General features: G+C 42.5%; 3 protein-coding genes across 6 annotated transcripts in view; 1 reads left to right on the plus strand and 2 right to left on the minus strand.

Moving 5' to 3' along the window:
- On the minus strand, positions 1-14,768 carry LOC119744551. Of its 2 annotated transcripts, none has more exons than XM_038220525.1 (5): positions 14,649-14,768; positions 6,259-6,647; positions 5,809-5,886; positions 2,768-5,320; positions 1-1,335 (listed from the first exon to the last, which is right to left on the minus strand). In XM_038220525.1, exons 2-5 carry the CDS (start codon positions 6,527-6,529, stop codon positions 785-787), a joined length of 3,453 nt encoding a protein of 1,150 aa, XP_038076453.1. In that variant the 5' UTR covers positions 6,530-6,647; positions 14,649-14,768; the 3' UTR covers positions 1-784. The 2 variants fall into 2 exon arrangements, with proteins under 2 accessions (XP_038076453.1, XP_038076452.1); XM_038220524.1 differs by having other exon boundaries at positions 2,768-5,323; positions 14,649-14,767.
- LOC119744552 lies at positions 7,879-14,411 on the minus strand. 2 transcript variants are annotated; one of them, XM_038220528.1, is made up of 4 exons: positions 14,311-14,411; positions 11,059-11,607; positions 10,160-10,912; positions 7,879-9,520 (listed from the first exon to the last, which is right to left on the minus strand). In XM_038220528.1, the coding sequence occupies exons 2-4, from the start codon at positions 11,450-11,452 to the stop codon at positions 9,195-9,197; spliced, it is 1,473 nt and encodes a 490-aa protein (XP_038076456.1). In that variant the 5' UTR covers positions 11,453-11,607; positions 14,311-14,411; the 3' UTR covers positions 7,879-9,194. The 2 variants fall into 2 exon arrangements, with proteins under 2 accessions (XP_038076456.1, XP_038076454.1); XM_038220526.1 differs by having other exon boundaries at positions 14,307-14,379.
- The window catches only part of LOC119744549 (flocculation protein FLO11-like), a 13,615-nt gene continuing 5,149 nt past the window's right edge, over positions 14,508-22,973 (plus strand). The window contains exons 1-7 of one of the 2 annotated variants that reach the window (XM_038220523.1): positions 14,508-14,595; positions 16,419-16,582; positions 17,627-17,718; positions 19,520-19,612; positions 20,931-21,004; positions 21,612-21,727; positions 22,651-22,743. In XM_038220523.1, coding sequence (XP_038076451.1) covers positions 16,497-16,582; positions 17,627-17,718; positions 19,520-19,612; positions 20,931-21,004; positions 21,612-21,727; positions 22,651-22,743 — 554 coding nt within the window. In that variant the 5' untranslated portion in view covers positions 14,508-14,595; positions 16,419-16,496. Of the gene's footprint in view, positions 14,596-14,838; positions 14,930-16,418; positions 16,583-17,626; positions 17,719-19,519; positions 19,613-20,930; positions 21,005-21,611; positions 21,728-22,650; positions 22,744-22,973 lie in introns of those variants that run through there. The other variant, XM_038220522.1, reaches the window with a different exon arrangement.

Here is a 22,973-nt window from a genome sequence, read left to right on the forward strand (position 1 = left end):
CTGCTTAAGCAGCTCTATGAAATTGGGCCCAGGCATATGTAACACTGACGCACTACATTTTCAGTTTTTCACAAGCATGAGTGGTATTACAAATTTAACTTCAAGCAAACATGACAAACGGTAAAGATGCAATGTCCATGCTGTACACAACCTGTTCAGGGGTAATCCTATTAAACGTACCTAGTGTGCTTATCTTAGAATAGCGCGATACGTGGGGTGTGGTGTGGACTGTGGTATAATACTACACTGTTTGTTGCCATGGATCAACCAATCAGGATTGAGCATTCCAGTTTGCGTGAACAAAACTTCAACCATCTCATAGTTGACCTCCTGTGAACATTCCTGTTGATTCATTTGAAATTTTGAATCCACAGAAATTTCTGACATCATACCAGCAGAAAACACAAGACTGTGATCCCAAGTAAAAAAAAATGGACAAAGATCTATTGATAAGCACAGCGGGCACTTTATCTTCTTGTAAAGTTGATGTACCCTGTAAAGCTATAATGCCGACAGTGAGAGAAATTTTCAGAAAGATCTCTGCATTAATCACCCAAGCTAGTAAGCCCCGCCCACACAGCAAACGTTGGCGGCAACAACTGTGTCTCAAATGCCACACTGCATGCTCCAGCCGCACTCATATTTATACACGAGTGCATGCGTGTTGGATTATTTGTCAGATATTTACTTGAGCAGTCACGGCTGTGACTGGCCAAAACATCATTGGGTGAGGCTACATGAACTGTTTCCTGGTTCAGTTTCAAAAGCTACGACCGAAGATTCTTTAGCTGAAATATTTATCAGAGTGTGGAGTCGTCAACGTCCATTTCGAGATCTCTGCCTCTGACTCGTCCTCTGACTCGTCCTCATCCTCGTCCTCATCCTCGTCCTCATCCTCGTCCTCATCCTCGTCCTCGTCTTCATCCTCATCCCCATCCTCATCCCCGTCCTCATCCTCGTCCTCAGCCTCAGCCTCATCCTCATCCTCATCACCATCCTCATTCTTGTCCTCCTCCTCCTCCTCATCCTCTTCAGGAAAACTCTCCTCGGCATATCTAGCGATGTAGCACTTACGTTTACCGGGCATCTTCATCCGGTGCCTCCAAGGCTCTAAGAACCTCCTGGCGTCTTGTCCGTTCCTCCTCTCACCCTTCCTCCTCTCCAACACCGCCGTGATGCGCCTCCTCTTGCGGCCGCGGCGCAGCTCTACTAAGACTTTGGAGCTGGGCCTGTTACCTGCCCGGCCCTGCTCATCGTCCTCCTTTGGGATGTGGTCATCATAGCTCACTGGATCCATGAGGGGGGTTTTGAGAAGTTTTGTGGCCACTGGCACATCTGACAAGTAATCAGGAAAAAGCAATGTTTCTCTGTGAGGTTCTTTTGTCCAATAAAATTGTTTATAGTCAGGTGGCATACGGTTGGAATCGTGACCGACTGGTCCAAAGCACCAAACTTGGCAGATAGATTCTTATAGCCCCAGAGAAGATATTTAGAAGGGGTGACACCTGAAATTCTTTTGGGAAGAGTGCCTAATTTGCATAAAGCGTTAATCCCCGTTGTGTAATATATTTATTCCCATATTTGGGTAGATGTTCATTTTTTAATTTTTTGAAAAGTATATTTTGGGGATTTTACTTACATATCCTTTACTTAAATAACATTTTCTAAAGAATATCGGAGACTTGAAGATTATGAGGATATAATAAAGATCCAAAATGGCTACCATTATACCCTCAAGTTGCGCGCATTTCCTTTTCCCTCAGATATCATCAAGTAGTCTTGCCAAACCTCAGAAATAGTGAGCTTCAAATTCACAAAGTTACCTAATGACACAGTTACCCTAACAAAAATAAATGGGAAAGCATGTGAAAAATTATATCATCTTGATATTTAGCCCACAAAAACAAAAAGGGGGGAAAATGAGGTGTCCGTAAATTGGGCTAAATATCACAATGGTATCATTGTCCACATGAATTTCCACGAAGTTTTAATCGAGTAACTGTGCCAGTAAGCAACTTGGTGACTGTGAAGCTCATCAATACTAAGGTTTGGCAAGACTACTTGATGATATCTGGAGACAAGGTTAATGCGCGCAAATTTAGAGTATAATAGTAGCCATTTTGGATCGTTACTATGTCCTCATAATTTTCCAGTCAGTCTTAAATGCCTTAGAAAGGATGTGTAAGTGGAATCACCAAAATATACTTTTCAAAAAAAAAAAAAAAGTACTCAAATATGGGAATAAACATATAATACGGTAGGGATTAATGATTTATGCAAATAAGGCCCCCTTCCCAGAAGAATTTCAGGTGTCGCCCATTCTAAATATCTTCTCTAAGGCTATAACAATATATCTGCCAAGTTTGGTGCTTTGGACTAGTCGGTCATGATCTTGTCAAAAATTGGGTCTAAGCCACCTGACTATTATAAACTTGAAGATATATTAAACAAATGAATCCTCCCCCCCCCCAAAAAAATTCCCAAACAAACAAAGTAAACAGCAAACTTGAGGGTCTGAGCCATGAAAGTGTTACTTAAATTGCCGCCATGGACGACCCATATGGGGCCAATTTTGTGACGCTCCTAAGCACTGAAAATTTAAAGTCACAAGAAATATTGTTTTCAGAAGAAAACGGTTAGTAGCAGCTCCTTGAATTGGGCCCTTGGAACCAGCCTTGAGAAGTACATGTATAAAGTAGCAAATGGCTTCCTAATGGTTAGGTTTTGATCCTGAGGATCTTAAATTTGTTTTTAGTCTGGAACTTACCATAAGAGAAAGGTATCTTGTTTACATTTGGAGACTTCTTATCGTACATGGAGTAGATGTTCTTGTGATGATACAGCCTCTTGAGTGCTCTCCAAGCATTGTAGACAGCATCGTCCTGACGATCATCACCTATCTGAAGACGGAACGCAAAGGCTTCCTTCTGTTTGTCCGTCAGATTTTTTTCAAGACAGGTCAAGGCATCAGGCAGGGACTTATCAACTTTGTGTTTGGCCACGAAGACTCTCACTTGAGGCTGTGGCAAAGGCTTCTCAGTTGGGCGAGTACCGGACATCGGCATCACCAACGGCGTCCCATCATTGCCTCTCGTCGCACCCAGGAACGTTTGCAGCTCTTTATTGGGAATACCGACTTTGGCGCTGTCTGGCGGCATGCTTCCAACTGGATTTATCTTGACGGCTCCGAGCGGCAATCCTTGGGCCGATTTCGACTGGACTATTCTGTTTGGGACAACAACATAATTCTGCGCCAGGACCTGATTACTGTTGGCCGCCAGGTTGGGCTGGATGAAGTTCTTGTTGAGTATGACCTGACTGGGCTGTGCCACTTGATTGGCTACAATGATGGGAGTGGGCTGTACAATGAAAGAAGGCTGTGCTTGCACAACCTGGTTGGCTACAACCCTCACGTTATATGGTGCAAATTGGTTGGCGAGAAACTTGAGGTTTGGCTGAGGGGTGGCCATGCTTGCAACCACTGGGTTAGGTTGAGCAATCTCGGCTCCAGTAGTAGTCCCATTCGGACCAGTTTGTTGGTTGGATTGAAGCGCATCACTGACACCAACAGCTACACAGGTTTGTTCATTTGCTTTGCTGATCTGTGGTTGCAAGGCTTCACTAGTAGCAGCATCCCCAACGGAAGGAGCGGCACTGTAAGAAGACACCAAACTTGTTGCCACAACTTCGTTTGCAACAACGTGATTAATATGGTCTGCTCCATCAGATCCACTGACCACACTGGGCACAGAAATCTCATTTCCTTTTTCATTACCAGTAAATACGACACTTATCTGTGGAAATTCATGATCGCCAAATGTTGATGCAGGTGAAGCTTTATCTGAAACAGCCGCGTCAGTTTGTACAACTTCATTACTTCCAACGTCCAAACTGGGCAGGATGACTTCTTGTGTACCATCAACTGAGTTTGAATGCTCTGTCTCACTGCCTGGAAATTCAGAAATCTCAGTGTTTTCCTGCGCACTGTTTAGTATGTCAGCTACTTCGGTATCTTCCTGTGTGACTTTGTCGGCAGCAAGAACCACATCGGGATCTTTGATCTCCACCGCACCACTCTCCAAGTTTTGTTGATTGCAATCGTCGTCAGCTGCTGTAGGGAGCACATTTTCTGTGCTGCCATTGTGGTGACTGTTTTGTTTCTGGGCTTCAAGGGACTGACTCACATCAACTTGACCCTCAGGTTGATTAAAGACAGTTGGCATAGGTGTACTGACTTCTTCTGAACCAGCCTCAGGGACTGGAGTAGCCTGCTTGTCAGGAAGGGGACTTTGCTCGACCAGAAAATATCGCTTGTTGTTAATGTAAAACATTTGACCTGTAGTGGGCGGTTTTGGTCTCAGTTCAAGCTGATTATTATTCCAAACAGACTTTTGAATGATTGACTGAGGGGGCAATGGTTTCAGAATGCCACCAGATGTTACCATGTTACTCTGGGATGTGGGCACTACGTGCCTAACATTTGATGGTTCTGAGCTGATATCAGTCGGTGGAGTCCAAAACTGGTTCTGGACAACATTGGAAGGGACTGAGTTACTCTGAGGCGTTGCAACTGAGCTACTCTGGCTCGAAACACCTTCTTTAGATTCGGTTGACTCAGCAGAATCCATCGCTCTGAACTCTGGGTGCCGTTTGCGGAAGGCGTCCCACCAAATGTCATCAGGCATGTTATTTGGGAAGGAGTTCAGTCTCTTAATTCCTAGCGACTCCTCTTCATCTAAGAGCTGCTTGATCTTGGACATGACGATGGTTTTGACATCGGACGATTTTCCAAGCACTGTTAGTTTGATGCACAGTTTGACTAGATCGTCCTCTTCCTTAGTGGTAAAGACCCACTGGACCGACTTAAGCTTGCTCTTGAGTCCCTCCAGAGGGACTTGAAAGGCCTTGCTCGCCTCATCGATTGTCAACTCGTCTGAGGAAACGGCTTCGCAGGCCTGCTGTAGGTTCTCTTCATAGGAGGTGCTTGTCAGAGACTGATTTACTCGGCGACAATCCGGTGTGAACTGCTTGCTCTCCACCGCTTTGACTCTCTCCTCCAAAATGGCCGGGATGACACCAAAGACCACGGAGGCCCGCTGCAGGGAGTACGTCTTGTCCAAGACGCCCTCGCAGGCCTTGGTCAGATTGCGCTTGAGCTGGTCGTTGACGTAATCGCTCAGGACGTAGCGGCCGACTCTGTACTGCTGGGCAGTGTCACTTACGCTCTTCCCTCTGAATATGACTGCGTCGCATGCTTGCCTCAGATTACTCACATGCTGAGCCTCCGCTTTGTTGAGAGAGCTCTCCATGATTGAGTCGGCTGCTGCATAAAAAGAGAGCCAGAGAGACAATTAATCTTGGCCCTTCATTAAACTCCTATGTAATATTCAGTACGATTTACAAGTTGGGAAAGGTATTTACCCTCCAGCTGTCTGAACAGTCACAGATAGTCAAAAAATCAATCTGCTTCCCTGCCATGGCTTTTATACAGGCTAGTCATCAACATTCAGATCATGTTTCAAGCAAGCACTCTGACTAGTCAAATTCAGTCAATGGACAAAAACAGCCAAGTGGTAAACACAGCTTGTTTATCAATCACCTACAGTCAAATCATAGCTGCATCAAGTTACAAAAACAGTCACAGCCAGTCAATCCTGTTTTATGTAGGCTGGGAGCTCTTAACAGTTAAAAACAGTCACTTGACTGATTTTGACTGAAAGGACAACTTTGCACGGACTGTATATTTGCATAGGAGGGTTAAAAAAAAGCAAAGTTACAAGCAAATGTTGATACTATTTCAATATTTACCCTTTCCAGAGTTAGTTTCCTTGTCAAGGTTTGCAGCCGGCCACACAAACTGACCGGATGGAATCTGGGGTATCTCCTCTGCAAAACAATTCCATAAATGCACAATTAATTCACTCAGTTCACTAACTACAATGATCTTTTTCCTGAGCTTGGTCACGGATGGGAACCACAAACCGACTTCATGAAAACAATCTACCATGCTCCACAAATAATGAATACCAAGACAGACAATCTTGTCTTGGGAAACTCTGATTGTATGAAAACCATATGAATATTCGATCCAGCAAAAGCCATTCGAATATTACGATGATGATCCAATAGTTGAACATTCAGCCTATTTGGGAAAGCCCTTATCTGTTTTGGGTGGCACCTTAATTCTTTCAAGCCTTTGAGAGCATTTTGAGCTTTGCATTTTAATTTCCAATTTGCCATTGGTTCAAACTCACTCACCTGTTTGTTTTTTGTAGCAATCTCGACACAGCCACTTCCCTTTGGGTATGTTCTTGGGGTCGACGCCGGCACAATCATAATGAAGCCACTCATACAGGCACCCCAGACCATCGCAGCCAATCATATGTTCTGTGTTGGGCTCTCTGCATTTGCAGAAAACCTGCTCCGGTTCAGACGCTGACTGGTCACTCTCCATGCTGGACTCGTAAGAGTCATCCTCATCCGATTCGGAGGACTCTATCACCTCCTTGTGCCGTCTCTTTCCAGGCATCTTGAATGGTCCAGCTGTTGCGTCACCTTGAGGGGTCTGTATCTCGCTGGTTACCTCAGCATTGTAGTTGGGCGACACAGGCAGTGTCTGGAGTCAAACGCTTCAGTGGATGGCTTGTCTAATGGGGAAAATTGGGAACGGAGAGGTTTAAAGACACGTAGGAACATTGGCAATTCCCCGAAATCGGACATACTGATTCAACGAGTCAAACCTAGCTCAAAATGAAGATAGGGCTGATACCAAAACTCTTAAGACATTACTTCACCTGAAATGGTATTGTTGGTAAAAAAAACCTATCATTGAAGGGGGTTATAAAAACACATGCCAATGGGCACGCTTTCTTACGTGTTTCATCAACAGAATCCAGTTACAAGATCCCCAAAATAGTGCCTATATTTTCTCTCTTTTTTTCTTCAAAACGTATAGCAGCCACCGAGCTGAAACTTCCACATTAGTTTAATGCATCGTACTTGATTTGAGCTTCAGTGATAAAATTGCATAAAAAGCAACCTGAATATTATTTCCATTTGTTTTTTTAATGGAGATCCCCCTGCAAGGCTTAAAGCCACTTAAAGTAAAAAGATTAAAAAGATGTTCATCAATTTATTTATTTTAAAAAGTTTTTTTGCGAGCACTGAAAAAAACGATCTTGCATTTTTCTCGTGCTATTTCATTTTTTGGATAGGGTAACACAGGCTAGAATCTGTGGGGAATTGTTCATAGAAAAGTTTTCAGAAAATTGTGACACCTTTTTCCCACTCGTGGTAAACAAAAGGTTTGCTGAATATTTTGATGTTGCTTTTGTTAGCACTTCAGACGTAATTTAGGGATTTTTTTTATTGGGCCACATTCAATTTTTGGATAGGGTAACACATCAGAAACAAGGGCGGATCCAGGGGGGCCCAACAGGGGCAAAAAAAACACACACCAATTTTTATATTTTTTTTAGTGACATCGTTATAAAGGCAGGCACTGCATACACCACCATCTTTTCCTCCCCCCAAAAAAATTGGTCAAAGTGGTCAGAAATCAGAAATTGCCTCAGATCGCACCACAGATCATTTAGAATCCAATAAAAATAAAAAAAGAACCCCACACCATAATTTTTTTTACCCACTTTTTTGGGGACCACATTTTTTTTTGGCCCCCAAAAAATTGTGTTCTGGATCAGAATTTGTTGGGAATTGCTGAAGAGTTTTCAGAAATTTTGGACACTCCCCTCCCCCCTCAATTACGATATAAAGTAAACTATTCACTGAACAGGCTTTTTGCAAAGGGCGGTGGTAGTATTTAGGATGCTTGTACTGTAGTCCAACTCAGACACATAAGAAATGACATAACTTCACTGCTTTCTTACACACTGCAATTTTATGCATTTCTCAGGCCTCACTTTTAAATAAATCTTCTATGAATGAACATGCAACCGATTTAATAAAATTTATTCTACCTACTATCTTTCTTTTCACTTTACAAATGCATATAATAACTGGAAGGATGTTCTTGTGGTAAATCCATGAAATGCACCGCAATTGTATGAAGTGTATAGGCGTCACATCACAAACTGATGTTTGGCGTAATGTGAACAAAAGAGGAAACAGTATTCAACACTTCATGATGAAAATAAAAAACCATTACATTCTTCATTGTGCAACCAACGTTTATCTGAATGTCACAAATAATTCATGAAATGTCACTGTTCAGTTCATAAAGAAAATATATCATTTTGATGACATGACAGACTCACACAAGTCGAGTATTTAACATTTTTTTCTTTTAACTTCTTGCCGACTCTACTGGCCTTCATCATGCTTTCCAAAATGACAAGAAAACCAAAATCATCATTTCACTGCCATGTTAAGTATGTGCATTTGCAGATTATATGTATATCAAAAAAAGCGGGGGATTGCCAGCGAAACAGCCCAATTTGCATGAACACAAAAAAACGTACACCTTTTCTGCTTTGTAGTATAGCGGTGACATTCAAATATTTGATTATCCAATAAATATTCAAACAACTTCATTAGCGTGTATGGAGTACATTCATTCAAATCAAAGTTTGCATATTCAAATACTAAAATTATCCAAAAGTGCACAGCCCTCACACACAAACATGTATACGTCCATGATATTTTTAACCCATTGGATTAAAAGCATTCACATTAAATTAAATATTGAATAATCTAATCCACAAATAAGTAAATATCTTTTTAAGAAGAACCCATAAAGGAACATAATAATGGGTTATTCAGATTGGATCTGAAAATGTGTTCCTTTACTTAGCAACATTTCATGTTCTCTACCAATTCCTTCAATGCATGAGATTGAGGATCACAGTGACGTGTCAACCAGACCAACTTTTTTTACACAAACTAAAATCCTGGGCAATGTAAGAAGTTGAATTTCACGTTAAAGACCACAAATGGTCGTGGTAGTAAACTCGTATTTTCATGATATAATACAATACGTCATATCTGAAAGAGTGAATTTTCTTGTGTCCGGGGATTTAACTTTTTCATTTTGAAGGATTCTGCCCTTCAGTGACATACGTTATGAGCACTGTTTATGCAGTGCTGTCAAAGAAAAGCTTGTTAGCAAATTTCACAAGTTTTCTTGGGTGGGACTCAGAACCCACGAATAGCTGACGCAAAGAGTCACCAGTCCACTCTCACTGATAGTTCTCAAATCGCCGCGTGACAAAGCACTTCCTTCGGTTCCGCTTCTTGACCTCAAACTTCCAGGGTTTCAGGACCCTTCTCCTGTGTTTACCCAGCCGGTACCTCCAGGGCTCCAGGTAGACGCGTCGTCGCTTGGCCTTCATCGAGGTGATGCGCAGCAGTGCCCGCTTCCTGCGCTTCCTGCCTAGGTTGCCGACGAGCAGGGACAAAGACGTCTTGCAGGATTCGTCCGGGACGTAGAAGGGACCGTTGGGACATGGGGACCAGGGTGGGATGTCGCCTTCAGTGGTTGGTACATGCGGGCGTTTTGGACCATCTGGAAACAGGAAAGACAACAAAGAAACTTTAATAGAAAATACATGGCCATGATTGTTTCTTTCATACCGTGACCAATGTCTAAAACAATGTCCAATTGTTTGCAGAATTGTGTTGGATTTTGTAAATTGGAGCAGGAATCTAATACGATTGACTCTTAACCCTAACCTCCCCTACTCCATCCCCCCATTTTGGTGGATTTTGGGGGACTTGGTCCTGCAGCCCTGGTTTGACTAAATATTGATGGAATATGATGGACTTGGGCCTGGAGGCCTAACGCAAAGCCTCATTGAAAGCAGTGTGATTGATGAAGTTTGGCAGACTTGGTCCAGTACTTAGTAAAGACAGCAGGGGCAGGGTTAAAGGAAATGAACCTTTTATGATAAATGAGGTAGTCATATTATTTGTAAAATTTTTGTGGCACTCTCTTAAATCTAAAACCAAACAAAGAACCTCTTTCCAAAAGAGTGTAATAAATAAACAACCACTTGCCAAATCCACAGAAACTTGGCTCCCAGAAACTGGAGCCAGTTTCTGGGAGCCCAGATTCTGGACTCGGGACTGGATGACTTGTGATGACTTGTGACGGCTCGACGCCAATATGATAGCAACAATATAAGGAAATCATTTGTTGTCTTACCTTGTTCCTTTTTCTGAGAACCATCACATAGGCATTTAAGAGCTCTCCAGGCAGAGTACACCACATCAGAATCACTCTCATCACCACTCTTGAACCGCTTCTCAAACAAGTGTTTCTGTTTCTTGACGATGATAGCTTCCAGACACTCAAGGGCGTTAGGCTCCACCCCCCGAGGGCGTTTCTTGGGGCTAAGATCTGAACTCTGATGGGTCTTCTTCAGATTGTTGTTCTGGTGTTTCCAGGTTATCTGAAGAGCTGTGTGTTTCGGTTTTTTGGAATCCTGCGGGACAACCCGGCATAACTTCGAGATGGTGTCTTGGACCGACAGGCGCACTTTCATCTTGCTCTGTCCCTTTGGTAGCTTTGAGGACTCGTGCTGCTTCTTCAGCTCCTCTATCTTAGGATGGCGTCTGCAGAAGGCCTCCCACCAGTCCTCCCGTGGCAGGTTGTTCTTGAAAGGATGCAGCCGCTTGATGCCCATCTTCTCCTCCACGTCCAGGAGGACCTTGACGCTGTTGACGACACTCTCCCTGACCATCGGCCAATGGCCTTGTTTGCACATGTTGATGGCCATCTCCACCAGCCTCTGCTCTTCGTTCGTAGTCAAGATGGGTTTGACGTTGAGCTGCTTGGAGATGGCTTCCATGGAGAAGCCATAGGCCTGGGAGGCGGACTGGATGGTCATCTTCTTGGCCAAGATCTCCGAGCAAACTTGCTGAAGTTTAGATTTCCAATCTCCGTCAAGCCCTGCAACTGCAACACAGAACACAAGAATTTTAAACTAGATACCAACTGTCCTTGGAGCATTTGCTATTGCATCAGTTGAAGGTTGATTCTACCTGCCTTAGGTCAATATCTTAGACACTTGAATATTAGGCTTCAAGATTCTGCCAACTTACCATTTTTAATCGGGCGGCAGGCCTCGCAGAACCACTTTCCCCGCGGCACCTTCTTTTTGCTGAGGCCCACGCACTTAAAGTGAAACCACTCATACTTGCACTTCTTTCCATCGCATCCGATCATGTCGTCCGTGTTTGGGGCACCGCACTTGCAGTACACCCGGTCGTCATCCGAGCCCGACTCGGACTCTTCCGAGTCGCTGGATTCCGATTCGCTGGACGTCGCAATCTCCTTCCTGGTTTCGTTATAGCTCTTTCTAGGTGATATTCTTGTTGGCTTTGCCTCTTTGGTCACGATTTCTTTCGAGCCTTGGACACTGTCTGCCTTTGAGTCTTTCCCTGAGGCAGACGCTTCTCCGTTCCCAACGTTCATGTTGACTTCCGGAGAGGACATTGTGAATGAGTTACTGTCTACCTCATTGATTTGCCATCACAATGGAGAAGGTATGCTCTTCCAATCCCAAGATGCAGCTCATTTAGAAAAAAAGTGTCACATCAGACCATCCTGTGGCTTGATCCTTCTAGCTGTTTCAGTCACATTTCACGTTTCTCTGGATTGGAAAAAAGAAATAAGGTAAGCCATCTTTGATATCCTTGCCATTCTTCTGAGATCATTCATCCTGTACAAGTCTATTCCAAGGGAACTTCAGTGCTAAGATGCATTCATTTTTATATCTTCAGAAGATGTTGTTTTTATCTTCAATTCAACTTTCGATCATCTAATGCTGCTTGCTTTCTTTTCACGCGAACAGTTTGTTCTACACAAACAGTTTGTGGTATTGGGAACAAAAGCTTTCCCTTCCACGCACCTTGGCAGCCAAGACTGCTCTGCATCCAGGAACCATCATGAACCCACTTAATCCAAAACAGTGGCATGTTTTTGATACAGATTTCCCCCCTCATCCTAACGTTGGGATTCCTGATACCCTTATTTTTTGTGGAATTCAGAATTCAAAAAGCAATCAAATGAACAAAAAGCTACATAATGTACATTGTTCCAGGAGTAATATGAGTAAATTTGTGTTTGCACTGTGTGACGAGAAATCTCTTATGTGAGATTGTTCAGAAAAGAACCAACCAAAACTCAAGGTTTCCGATGGTATGCTCTGCAATTAACAGTATGTATAGTGAAATGACTATTGTTTCACACACTTAACTGTTGCAACAGCCTCTAGTCTATGCTACAGTAAACCAAATCTCATCACTATAGAGCTAAACAAATAGAACAATTTACTCAGTGACCTTATGAACTCAACTCACCTCTGACAATGTCGCCCTCTTGCATTTTGAGTGAAGCCGCCCAGTTCCGAGATGTCTACCGCTGTTTGATGTACAGAATCGTACAAACTTTAGCTGAATGCACTGCCATACCAATTTTAGAACAGCGAAGGCGAAGAGTGGTTCAAATCATTTGACGCGCATCAAGAATTTTTTCTCGAACTTTTTTTACCCAATGCAAGAAGGTGACAATGCAGACATAGCACATTTATATTGAAAGCATTTTAAATCTATTAAAGGGAAATTTGGGGAGGTAGCTTCGCTGCTTGTCGCCCACGAAGTCGCCTGCTTTGCAAGCAAGTCCCCTGATTTGCAGGGGATTGCCCTTGATGCAGGCAATCAACTATTGCAGCCTAATTTGCATTTGAGCGACATGATGCGATGGTTACATTCACGTTGTGCTTTACAGTTTAGCGATATCACTGTAAGGTTTTCATGTACGATTTTCAGGACAAGGGGAGCTTTGCAAGAAATGATTTTTGCATTCTTCTTAACTGCTTAACTCCCCATTTACCATCTTTCAATGTAAAAACATTTCTTTAAAAAGTCAAGATAATACTATTTTTTTCAACGCAAAGGCCTTACAAATACCTTTGAATTAGAGGAAAGTTTGCCCTCCTTAACACTAACTCCCTAGCATAATTTACTAGGAACAGTACCCATCCTGGCAAATTCCAACACCCACATGGGTAATCGTACACACACTGTTGGACTTAGTTTCTGGAGGTATGCCAAATCCAGTGTAAAAGACCATCAGTTTTGGGGTACTGTACCTATCCCAACAGATTTAAACAAAACCTGCTGTTGAACTTTGATGGGTTTAGTTCGGTAAGGGTTAAAACAGTTTTTAAAAGGCTAACAAATGGTTACAAGCGCGCACGGATTTCATTGACAAGAATATGACCCCGACACGAACTGCATATTTCATACACATTTTTGAACTTGCATCATACCTCCATCCACCATCCCTGGACCCAGCCCTATAAATGTGGCCAATTTAATACTGGACTACCTCCGTAAATAAAGGCCACACTTGGAACACGTACCCGAACATGTAGAACTTTGTCAAGTTTTGATTTTCATATTTAGACAATGTTTGTGGTTTATTTACATGTTAGAAGCACACTTACCTGCTTTAAAGCGATAAAAGAAAAGTCCCTCCTTTTCTCAGAAGTCTATTTTTCGTGTAATTTCCAGGTTCGTTTGCACACGTTTACGTATCCACACTCTAACACAAACTTACATGAAAAATAGACGTCTGAAAAATGAGAGACTTCTTTTCTATAGCTCTACAGAAATGACAGAGGCAATGCTAAATTAACTACAAATATAGTCTAAATGTGAAAATCTAAATTTGACAAAGTTCTACATTTTCAGGTACATGTTCCAAGTGTGCCCTTATTTACGGATGTAAACCAGTAAATTGGCCACATTTATGGGGCTACCCTGGACCAGGATGGATCAGTCTATTGCCGGCTGACGGCATTGCTTCATTTTCCTATAACGAAGTAGAAAGTCCATACCTAGGCCTATGCGCTTGTGTCAATGGGTAACAAATGCCAAGGTTCTCAAACGTTTCTTCCCTTTTAAAAAAATCCTGAAGCGCCACAAAGCAGAAAAAAACATGTGAAGTTGAGAATCTACCATGCACATTTAATAAATGTTAATGTCAAATTTGCACTCGGCAAGGTCATCTCAGCCAAACAGACATGCAATCATCTTAACTCTGATATTTTTTTTTGGAATACTGGTTTATTAATGTTGTTAATGTCAAAAAATTTCGATGACCAACTGTCGGAGACGGACATTAAAAAAAAACTATGTTGAGTCCAGACGCCAAGCTTTGTGACGGAGTCTGGTTTACTGCAGGACTGCCTTGCAACGTTGGTGTCTTTCGCTATCAAAACTTTTACGTCACTACACTGGCACTGCCTGACTAATGGGAAACTTTATACAAGAAAAGAAATTACCCACAAGATGTGTCTATCCAAACTGGGCAGAAATGTTCATGATGTTCAACATGGCGGCCGCTGGTCCCTACCGTATCAAGAAATTACACACTCAACCGGTTGTTTTTTTCAGTGCAGCATTGCCATTGCGTACGACGTCATATCAGCGCGGGTACCAATATGCAAATTTTCTCTTGCCACCTTTTTTTACCCAATGGTGCGGCGCCGGCAAACCACGGCCAACTGACGAGTTGTGAAAATGAGATTTCTTACAGGATTAGAAACTACCGAAATATCGCCCCAAGAAAACGTAACTCAGAATTCAAAGTACTTTTAAAAAATACGCCTAATATTCGAACTTACGGTCTTTTGAAGAGTGTTTTGTGCAGAATTTCCTTAGTTGAGATCCACAGATAAGTCAGGCGGGAGACCCGCGAAATCGTTGAACATGTTTCTCGTTCCGAACTACAATCGTCGGGTGGTCTTGAATTGTTATATATCAAACCGCGTGAGACGTCTGGGTTGCCATTTTCAGCACCATCATGTAGTTCTAACCACGTGAGGGCGCTATTGCGAGGCGGTATTTTTGGAATGTTGAAGTTGTTCTTCGACGGATCTTCAAAATTTGCTTCGTAATTCTGGAGGTATTATAACAATTAATCTTCTCGTGATTCATTTGTAAAGCTGTGTCTTAAGAGTACAGAATATAAAGACAGCACATTCAATGATAATAATGCATAGATAGGGTTATTTCTTTGGGAAAGTGACTGTGGTATGACATGATTAATTTAAGCAACATTAACATAATTTCATAAACTTGCAAGTTGCAGTTGCATAGTGTCAGTGTCATGCATGACGATGACGTCTGTGTCAGTGTGTTGCACTTGCAAGTTGCAGTCGAGCTATCATAATGTCATTGCATTGGTGGCATTGGTTCTTGTGTAGTTACGGGCCCCTCGTTAGTTTTGCTCACCTTAGCCTAGAGTCAGAGTGGGAATGAATTTCGTACCAGACGTCACTTTTTTTCAATACATTCTAGCCCCAAAAAGTTGCGTTCTGTATAATTCCACTTTCCCTCATCAACTCTCACCCTGTCCTTTCTTCCATTTCTCTATATTAACCAGTTACTACTTACTTACTTCACGGAGATCCATGGTGATTTGACCTGCGGACCCTCTTCTTTGAAACCCACTATAAAAGCCTTAACCGCTACACTGCTCGAAAGCGCTTGTATTGATTGAAATAAGACTCAAATTATAGGTTTTGCCCTTCACCGACATTTAAACACTGTATACTCAGTGTGTTACCTCCCGAGTGAAAGTTGGAAGAAAAAAAAATGTCGGTGAAGGGCAAAACCTATAATTTGATTTATATCACCCGACGCAACATTCCATCTTATAATAGTTTATGCGGTACCCGCTGCTATGTACATCAGATTCGAACCGGCCGACCGATCCCGTTAGCTCGGTGGTCGAGTGGTAAGACATCTGCACTAGAAAGCAGGAGGTCGTGGGTTCGAGTCCCAACTGAGTGATTTTTCCAACTTTCACTCGGGAGGTAACACACTGAGTATACAGTGTTTAAACGTCGGTGAAGGGCAAAACCTATAATTTGATTTATATCACCCCGACGCAAAATTCCATCTTATAATATGAAATAAGACTAATGAACATTTCATAAACTAAATACATGTATCCATGACAAATTAAATATTAATGATGACGTAATACGCTTTCATTGGGTATTGCGTTGTCGATGTCATGCACACCGCAGTCTTCAATTATCATTGCCAAAAATGGCTGTCTAGACCGTCTGCTGCCGAGCTGATATGTGCATCCAAAAGTTCTCTAAAAACACATTTTTCATGACATTTACTGGCATTTACAGAGCCTCCTGGATTTGTATTCAATGAAATCACAAGGTAGGGTTTTGAATTAAGATTGAAACTATGGAGTAAAATGACGATGAGTTGCAAAAAATGATGGAAAATGTCATATTTTGTCAAAATACTGTTGCAAATCGTGAAAACTAGGGAAAGAAAGATTACTTGAGGTTGATAACAAACTAGTAGTTTATTTCAGGCAGCCTTCTGAGTGAGTTTGCATTTTTTCTCTCTCTCTCTCTTTAATTCAGATTTGAAGTTCAACAAGCTAGGGTGCCCTAATCAATGCTACTTCGTTTCTTCACTTCCCTTTCTTTGGCCTTCTTGAGATGAGTAAGAGGCGACGAGAGAAACATGACATCAACCTCACCAGGGCAGAGCCAGGATTGGCCAAGAAAATGAAAATCTCCTCACGGTAAGAAATGGTGAATTCAAAATTTGCTTCATGCCATCTGCATCTAGGCCTACAGGTACTTACTTATTGCTCGTCCTTGCTTCATGGCATGACTAGTAGAAAGTTTACTCTTAGAGGCAGTGTGGTAACTTGGTCCCAAACTAACTCGGTCCAAGGTCAACTTGGTCCAAGGTCACCTCGGTCCGAGGTCAACTCAGTCCCAAGTCAACTCGGTCCTAGGTCAACTCGGTCCCAGGTCAACTCAATCCCAAGTCAACTCATCTCAAGTCAACTCGGTCCCTATGGAAAAAATAAATGTACGCAAATAAAGGTCGGATAAGTTTAAGGCCAAAAAAAAAAAGTCTCCGGTTTCTGGTATGGAGCTTGCCCAAAAAGTGGTGCGGCGACGCGGCTTTTTTTTTTTTTTTTACCTGATTTTTTTGCTTCAAATGTCGGCTGATGACTGCAAATGGTGCCCGACTAAACTTAGTGCAAATGTATGAGAGTCCAGAGAGGCCACATAAAGCTTATTCTCGACCATAACCCCATCTAAAAACACGTTAAAATTGTGCAGCAGCAGAATTCCAGTCAAACCAGTGAGTTTGGCGGTTTTGAGACATCATCTGTCATTGAAAAAAAAACTTTTTCATTTTGCCGACGCGCATGGCTACGGCGACGCGCGCGCATACCAGAAACCGGAGACTTTTTTTTTTGGCCTAAGGTCTCTTGTATTGTTGATGTACCCTAATGTGGCCCCTAACGTGGCGAGGCCCCAACGTGGCTTAATTTGATTTTCGCCCTTAGTCCCTTGCTAGAGAATTTTTGTTCTGAACTTTCACAGTTGACCTGGGACCAAGTTGACTTGGGACCGAATTGACCTGGGACCGAGTTGACCTCGGACGGAGTTGACTCAGACTAAGTTGACTCGGACTAAGTTGTTTTGGGACCGAGTTGACTTGAAACCGTCTGTGAAGTTACATGCCTATCAATTGTTTCTCTCACCCCCTTCCCTTTATAATGGATGACTTGTGCTTGACTTGATTACAACTTTTCATTGGTGCACAGCTTGAGGAAACCCAAGGCCGAACCTCGGACAGACAGTCACACTGTATCCAGTGCCTACATCAGCCCAGAGTGTCGATCCAAGATGCAGTCTGGTAAGCCATGCATGCAGACCTCACTATTCTGTAACTTTCTGGAAATTTGATAAGTTGCAGGAATTTAATTTGATCCCATGACTGTTGCCATTTTATAATGTGTCCAATAATAGCTGGCATGTCACTGCAGCTTTCTGTTATGATAACCTTAATTTTACAGTCAAATTGAAATATTTTAACACATCACTATCGAATATGATAATTTTGTGGGACCATGAAATGACAGATCGTCTTTGGATATTGTACACACGATAAGTCACTTTATGGTGTGACAACTATCATTGGTATACCTCTGTCTTGAATACTGTATTTTCCAGTGTTGGAGCAAAGGCTTTGACCCTCAAGGCCAAGGCCAAGGCCAAGGCTTTGACCCTCAAGGCCAAGGCCAAGGCTTTGACCCTCAAGCCTCGAGGCCAAGGCCAAGGCTTAACCCTCAAGGCCAAGGCCAAGGCCAAGGCCAAGGCCCTGTTTTATGAAATGACCACTGATACAGAACTAATTATAGTCACATGAGTGACACATCATCACGCAAGGGCGGATCCAGAACACAATTGGGGGGGGGGGCAGAGAAATTTTGGTCCCCCCAAAAAAGTGGGTCAAAAAATTACGGCTTGGGCTTCAGGGCCCGCTTAAGGGCCCCGAAAAAATTTTGGATTCGAGATGCTCAGTGGTGCGATTTGAGGCAATTTCTGACCATTTTAACCGATGTTTTTTTAGGAAAAGATGGTGGTGTACTCATTGCCTGCCTTTATTACGACGTCACATAAAAAAAAATGGTTTTTTTGGGGGGGGGGGGCATGGCCCCTTTTGGCTCCCCTGGATCCGCCCTTATCATCACGAATTGCTCGTTTCGAAGAACAACATTTCTTTAATTGCAATCAACATGCTCGCATAGGCCTACACCGTTTTATGACTGCACTGTATCTATTAAAGTATAAGTTCAGGTCTTCAATATGGTTTAACTAAACAATGTAATGATTTACTTCTATATTGACATACAATTCTCCCTCCTCCATGGTAATACGATTAAAATGGTAACAGCAAAATTTCGAACAGATTTATCCGGAAAATGCAAAAATCTATGGGCCTTGAAGAGCCTTGACTCAAAATTGCAAGGCCCTGAACCCTCAAGGCCAAGGCCAAGGCTTTTGCCCTCAAGCCTCGAGGCCAAGGCCAAGGCCCTAAAATCAAGCCTTAAGGCAGCCTTAAGGCCAAGGCCCAGCATCAAGGCACTACATCACTGGTATTTTCATTGGAAAGTGCTTAGTTTATAAAAAGTCATAGGACTCTCCCTGTGGTACGTGATATCCCACAGGGAGTGTGCTATGACTTTGTGCGTACGGTACGTACGCGTATGCGTACGTACGCATTTGCGTACGTACGCGTTTCACATGTAAAACGCAGCAAACTTGAAGATGCAGACTATCAGCTGTTTGGAGCACGCGACGTGTGTGAGTTGACGTCGTGTCATGATAGTTGTGTTTGCTGCTGTTTGTTTTCGTGATTTTAGTTACATCAAAATCCAAAAAATCCAAGACATATGTATAACAAAACAATTGTTGACTGGTGTGATGTGGGATATGACGTTTTGAACACCCAAACAATTGTCACTTTGTAGCATGAAGGAGGATATGTACGTCCAATCAGACCACAGAGGAGAAATATAAAAGTTCACTTGATAGAAGTTTTAATTTCTACTTTTAACTCTTTGAATATGGTGAGTTGATATCCTGGCTGAAAATAGCAGCTGATGAGACCAGAAACTGATTATTTGACCTATTTTTTTTAACCACCATTGCAGGGCGGCATAGACATAACAACTCTCTTAGCGAATCAGAGACTGAGATAATATGGGATGGCAACTCACCCACAGCCCATTTACAGCGGCGAATCGGTAAGAAAGTTGGGCGTTACACTTAAGACTACAGGGGAGGACAAAGAAATATAGGTCAATACGATGGTTAGGATGGTGTCGATGGTAAAGAATGTGCATGTAAGGATGGTGTTAAAAATACAGATAGAGTAGTATCATAGTGATTGTTATGTACATGGTGATGGTGAAGGTTACGACAATAGTGGTTATGATGAATACGGGTCTTTCTGTAAATTTAGGGTCCACTTTTTTTGCCGTCCCTGTTACATCGGACATCTATACTGTTATAATTCTAGAAGCACTCCTTAACGCAGTCATCCTGCAAGAATGATTATGAATAGCAAACTACCTGCCCAACAAATCTTCTTAAAAGTCATTCTTAGTGATACTAGATGGCAAAGTACCAAGGTAACAGGGACTGAAAAAATGCGACACTTTGGACCCTAAATTTAAAGAATGACCCAGGTGGGGAAGGTGTTGACCATGGTGTCTGTGATGAACGTTGTGAAAGTAGTGGTCTGCTAACTGCCTCAATCTTAGATATCAAGGCAAAATACCATTCAGCATCATTTCACTGTTATTTATGGCCTCCCAGAGTGTCAAGTTCATTTCAGTTTAACATTATTATTATTATTATTATTATTATTATTATTTATTCGGCCAACAAATGAACAAAAGTACAATGACAAAGCAAAGATATATCAAAATGTTAACAAAATTGGAAATTGAAAAAGTATGACCAGACAAGACTGAAGGATGCGAGAAGGAATGGGTCGAGGGGGAGGGAAGGGCGGGTGGACAGTTTGACAGGGGAGAGGAGATAGAGGGACAGAAAGCAAGGACAATATAACATTCCAAACCGGCCAGGGTAAAAAAAGTGTACTTAAACACTGTAGCCCTAAGGCCTGCCTACCCATGCTCGAAATGTCTTCACAAAAAATGCTAACTTCAATACTGCATCTCACGCCTGCACTTTTTTTCTAAGCCTGGGCCAGTCAAACAATAGAATTGTCATGGTTGTTTTGCAATCAACAAAATGTCAGAATCTGTGTGGCCATTACAGGAGTGGACCCGAGGGGGGGGGGGAGGGGGGGGGAAAATCAAGGGGTTTCTGATGCAACCCCTCCTCAAACAGCCTCATTAAATGTGGTAATATTTCTCATGGAATTTGGGGAAAAAATTTAATAAAGTGCTGGGAACCCAGAGTAGGCAACCATAGTTGAAATTGTATTGATGGTGACAGTGATGGTTGTGTTATTGAACGATTACAAGATAGTATGTTTCTGATTGCTTTGATGTGAAATAAGCAATGATAATCACTCTTTTTTGCTGTTTACAGGTCGCCATGGGCGCAGTAAGGCAGGCGATATTTCCGAGATCGTTCAGTGTGTCAACAACCAGGCCGGGAGCACTGTGAGTTATCTCAACCTTAAAACCTCCTAGATTTTCTAATATGTACCTTGAGGTTTTGGAAGATTTTTGCAGGATTAGGGAAGGTAGAGCCAACTGTTAACTGTTTAGCAGCACTATGCAATTTTGCTAAGGTCCCAGATTCATGTTGTTGATCGCACAATGCAGGCCTAACAGCAATTGCTGAGTTAGTTATCTGGGCCCAATTTCTTGGCTCTGCTAATCACTGAATTCTGCGCTTATGACTACAAATTTTGTGCTTACCATGCTAGCAGAAAAATTCTGTGCTAACCAGTTAGCACACTCCTTAGTTACGGAATATACGCTTGCGCAGAAGCAAAAATTCCTTGCTAACGCATAAAGAAGGCTTACCGTAAGCACAGAATTTTCTGCTGAAGTAAGCAGGGATTTGTTGGTAACGGTAAGCAGAGCCCAGAAATTTGGCCCCGATAATGTGTCAGAATCATTTGGCTATGGCTGGAAATTACACACGCGGCTATGGGAGCAGCCACAGCCACTTCCCACAAGCCTGTGTGTTATTGCAGCTGTAGCCATGTAATGCGGATGCAGTCTTACACACCTCTCTGTTATCACCTTGTCTTCTCTTCAGGATAATAGCTCAGCAGACATGCCCCTCCTGGGTCTGTGGATGACGCGTAGCCCTAACCATCCAGCGGTAGACCTTGGTGTTGTCAGAAAGACACTAGCGCACTCTGAACAAGAAAGGTATACACAGGATCCAAAACATGTTGTAGTCAAATCCATTACTGAGTCTGCAAGTAGATAGAAATATCAAACTTGTACGTATGTAGCAAGAATCAACTGACAGGACAATGTTCATTTTTGTATTGTTTCTTGGGTATTGTAATTTCATTGGTCTAAAACGGCTACATGTCATGTCTATAAACATGACTGTTTACTTCATAAACACTGCGCTGCATATACATTATCTCATATACACCTTGTCGCATATATTATCTCATATACACTGCGCTGCATACATTGGGTGGGCCGTCACTGCGTTATGGCATGTATGGGGAAGTTTTTTATTGTTAGGGAAATTAGGACCGAGTTATGGGAACTTTCTGCTGTCCCCACAGTGTCTTCGGTCCCTATAATACCATGGGACAGCACATGTGAATTCCCCACAGTAACGGAACAAGAATGTATGGATGTGTTCATCTATTCAAACTGTGGACGAAAAATTCCAGAGAAGAAAAGAGAACAATATCGTCCACGATTCCCAGCATACGTCTGCGATTGGGGTCGTGTACAAAACCTATGGGAGTTTTCCTAAAAAGTTAAAAACACAAACATAAGAGGGACAATAGGACGTCTACGATCGACGGTGTTAACACATTTACATGTGCGTGCGTGAAAAGTCCGTGTGTAGGGCCCATGCACCTCGCAACAGAGAACTGCAACCTCTCGGTCTCATGTCTGGCAGGAAAGCTCACAGTAGTCACAAGGTTACACTACTGTGATTTATGTCTTGAATATTAAGTTAACACCTTTATCTGTTTGACTTATTTTCATGATATAACAAAACAATTGTTGACTGCTGTGATGTTGGATACGGTGTTTTTAACCCCCACAAGGCACATTGCAATGAGTCGATTTTACCTTTCTTCCGATATTTAATATTTCAGCTCCAAACCCAAGTCAACTCACAGGAAGACGACAGGCAGACTGTCCCTCCTGCAGGCTGAGCTGGAGAAAATAGCCAACGCCATCAACAACAGGTCAGGCTCATTCAGGTGTTCCTTCTTGATGTCTCTGATTTGTGTACTGGTCTGAGTTGTATTTCATTGAAATAGCTCTTGACTTGACTTGACTTGGCTAATGATGCGTGATTGGCATGTGGTTGAGTCGTGAAGAGTCAACTAAAATTCTGCCGGTTTTGGAAAATCTGCTTTAAACCAGAAATGTTATTGACATATAACTTGACCAGAAAGTCAAAGTGGAAATAGTC

This window comes from Patiria miniata, unplaced genomic scaffold, assembly GCF_015706575.1.
Source record: "Patiria miniata isolate m_02_andy unplaced genomic scaffold, ASM1570657v1 HiC_scaffold_7, whole genome shotgun sequence".
Taxonomy (NCBI): Eukaryota; Metazoa; Echinodermata; class Asteroidea; order Valvatida; family Asterinidae; genus Patiria; species Patiria miniata.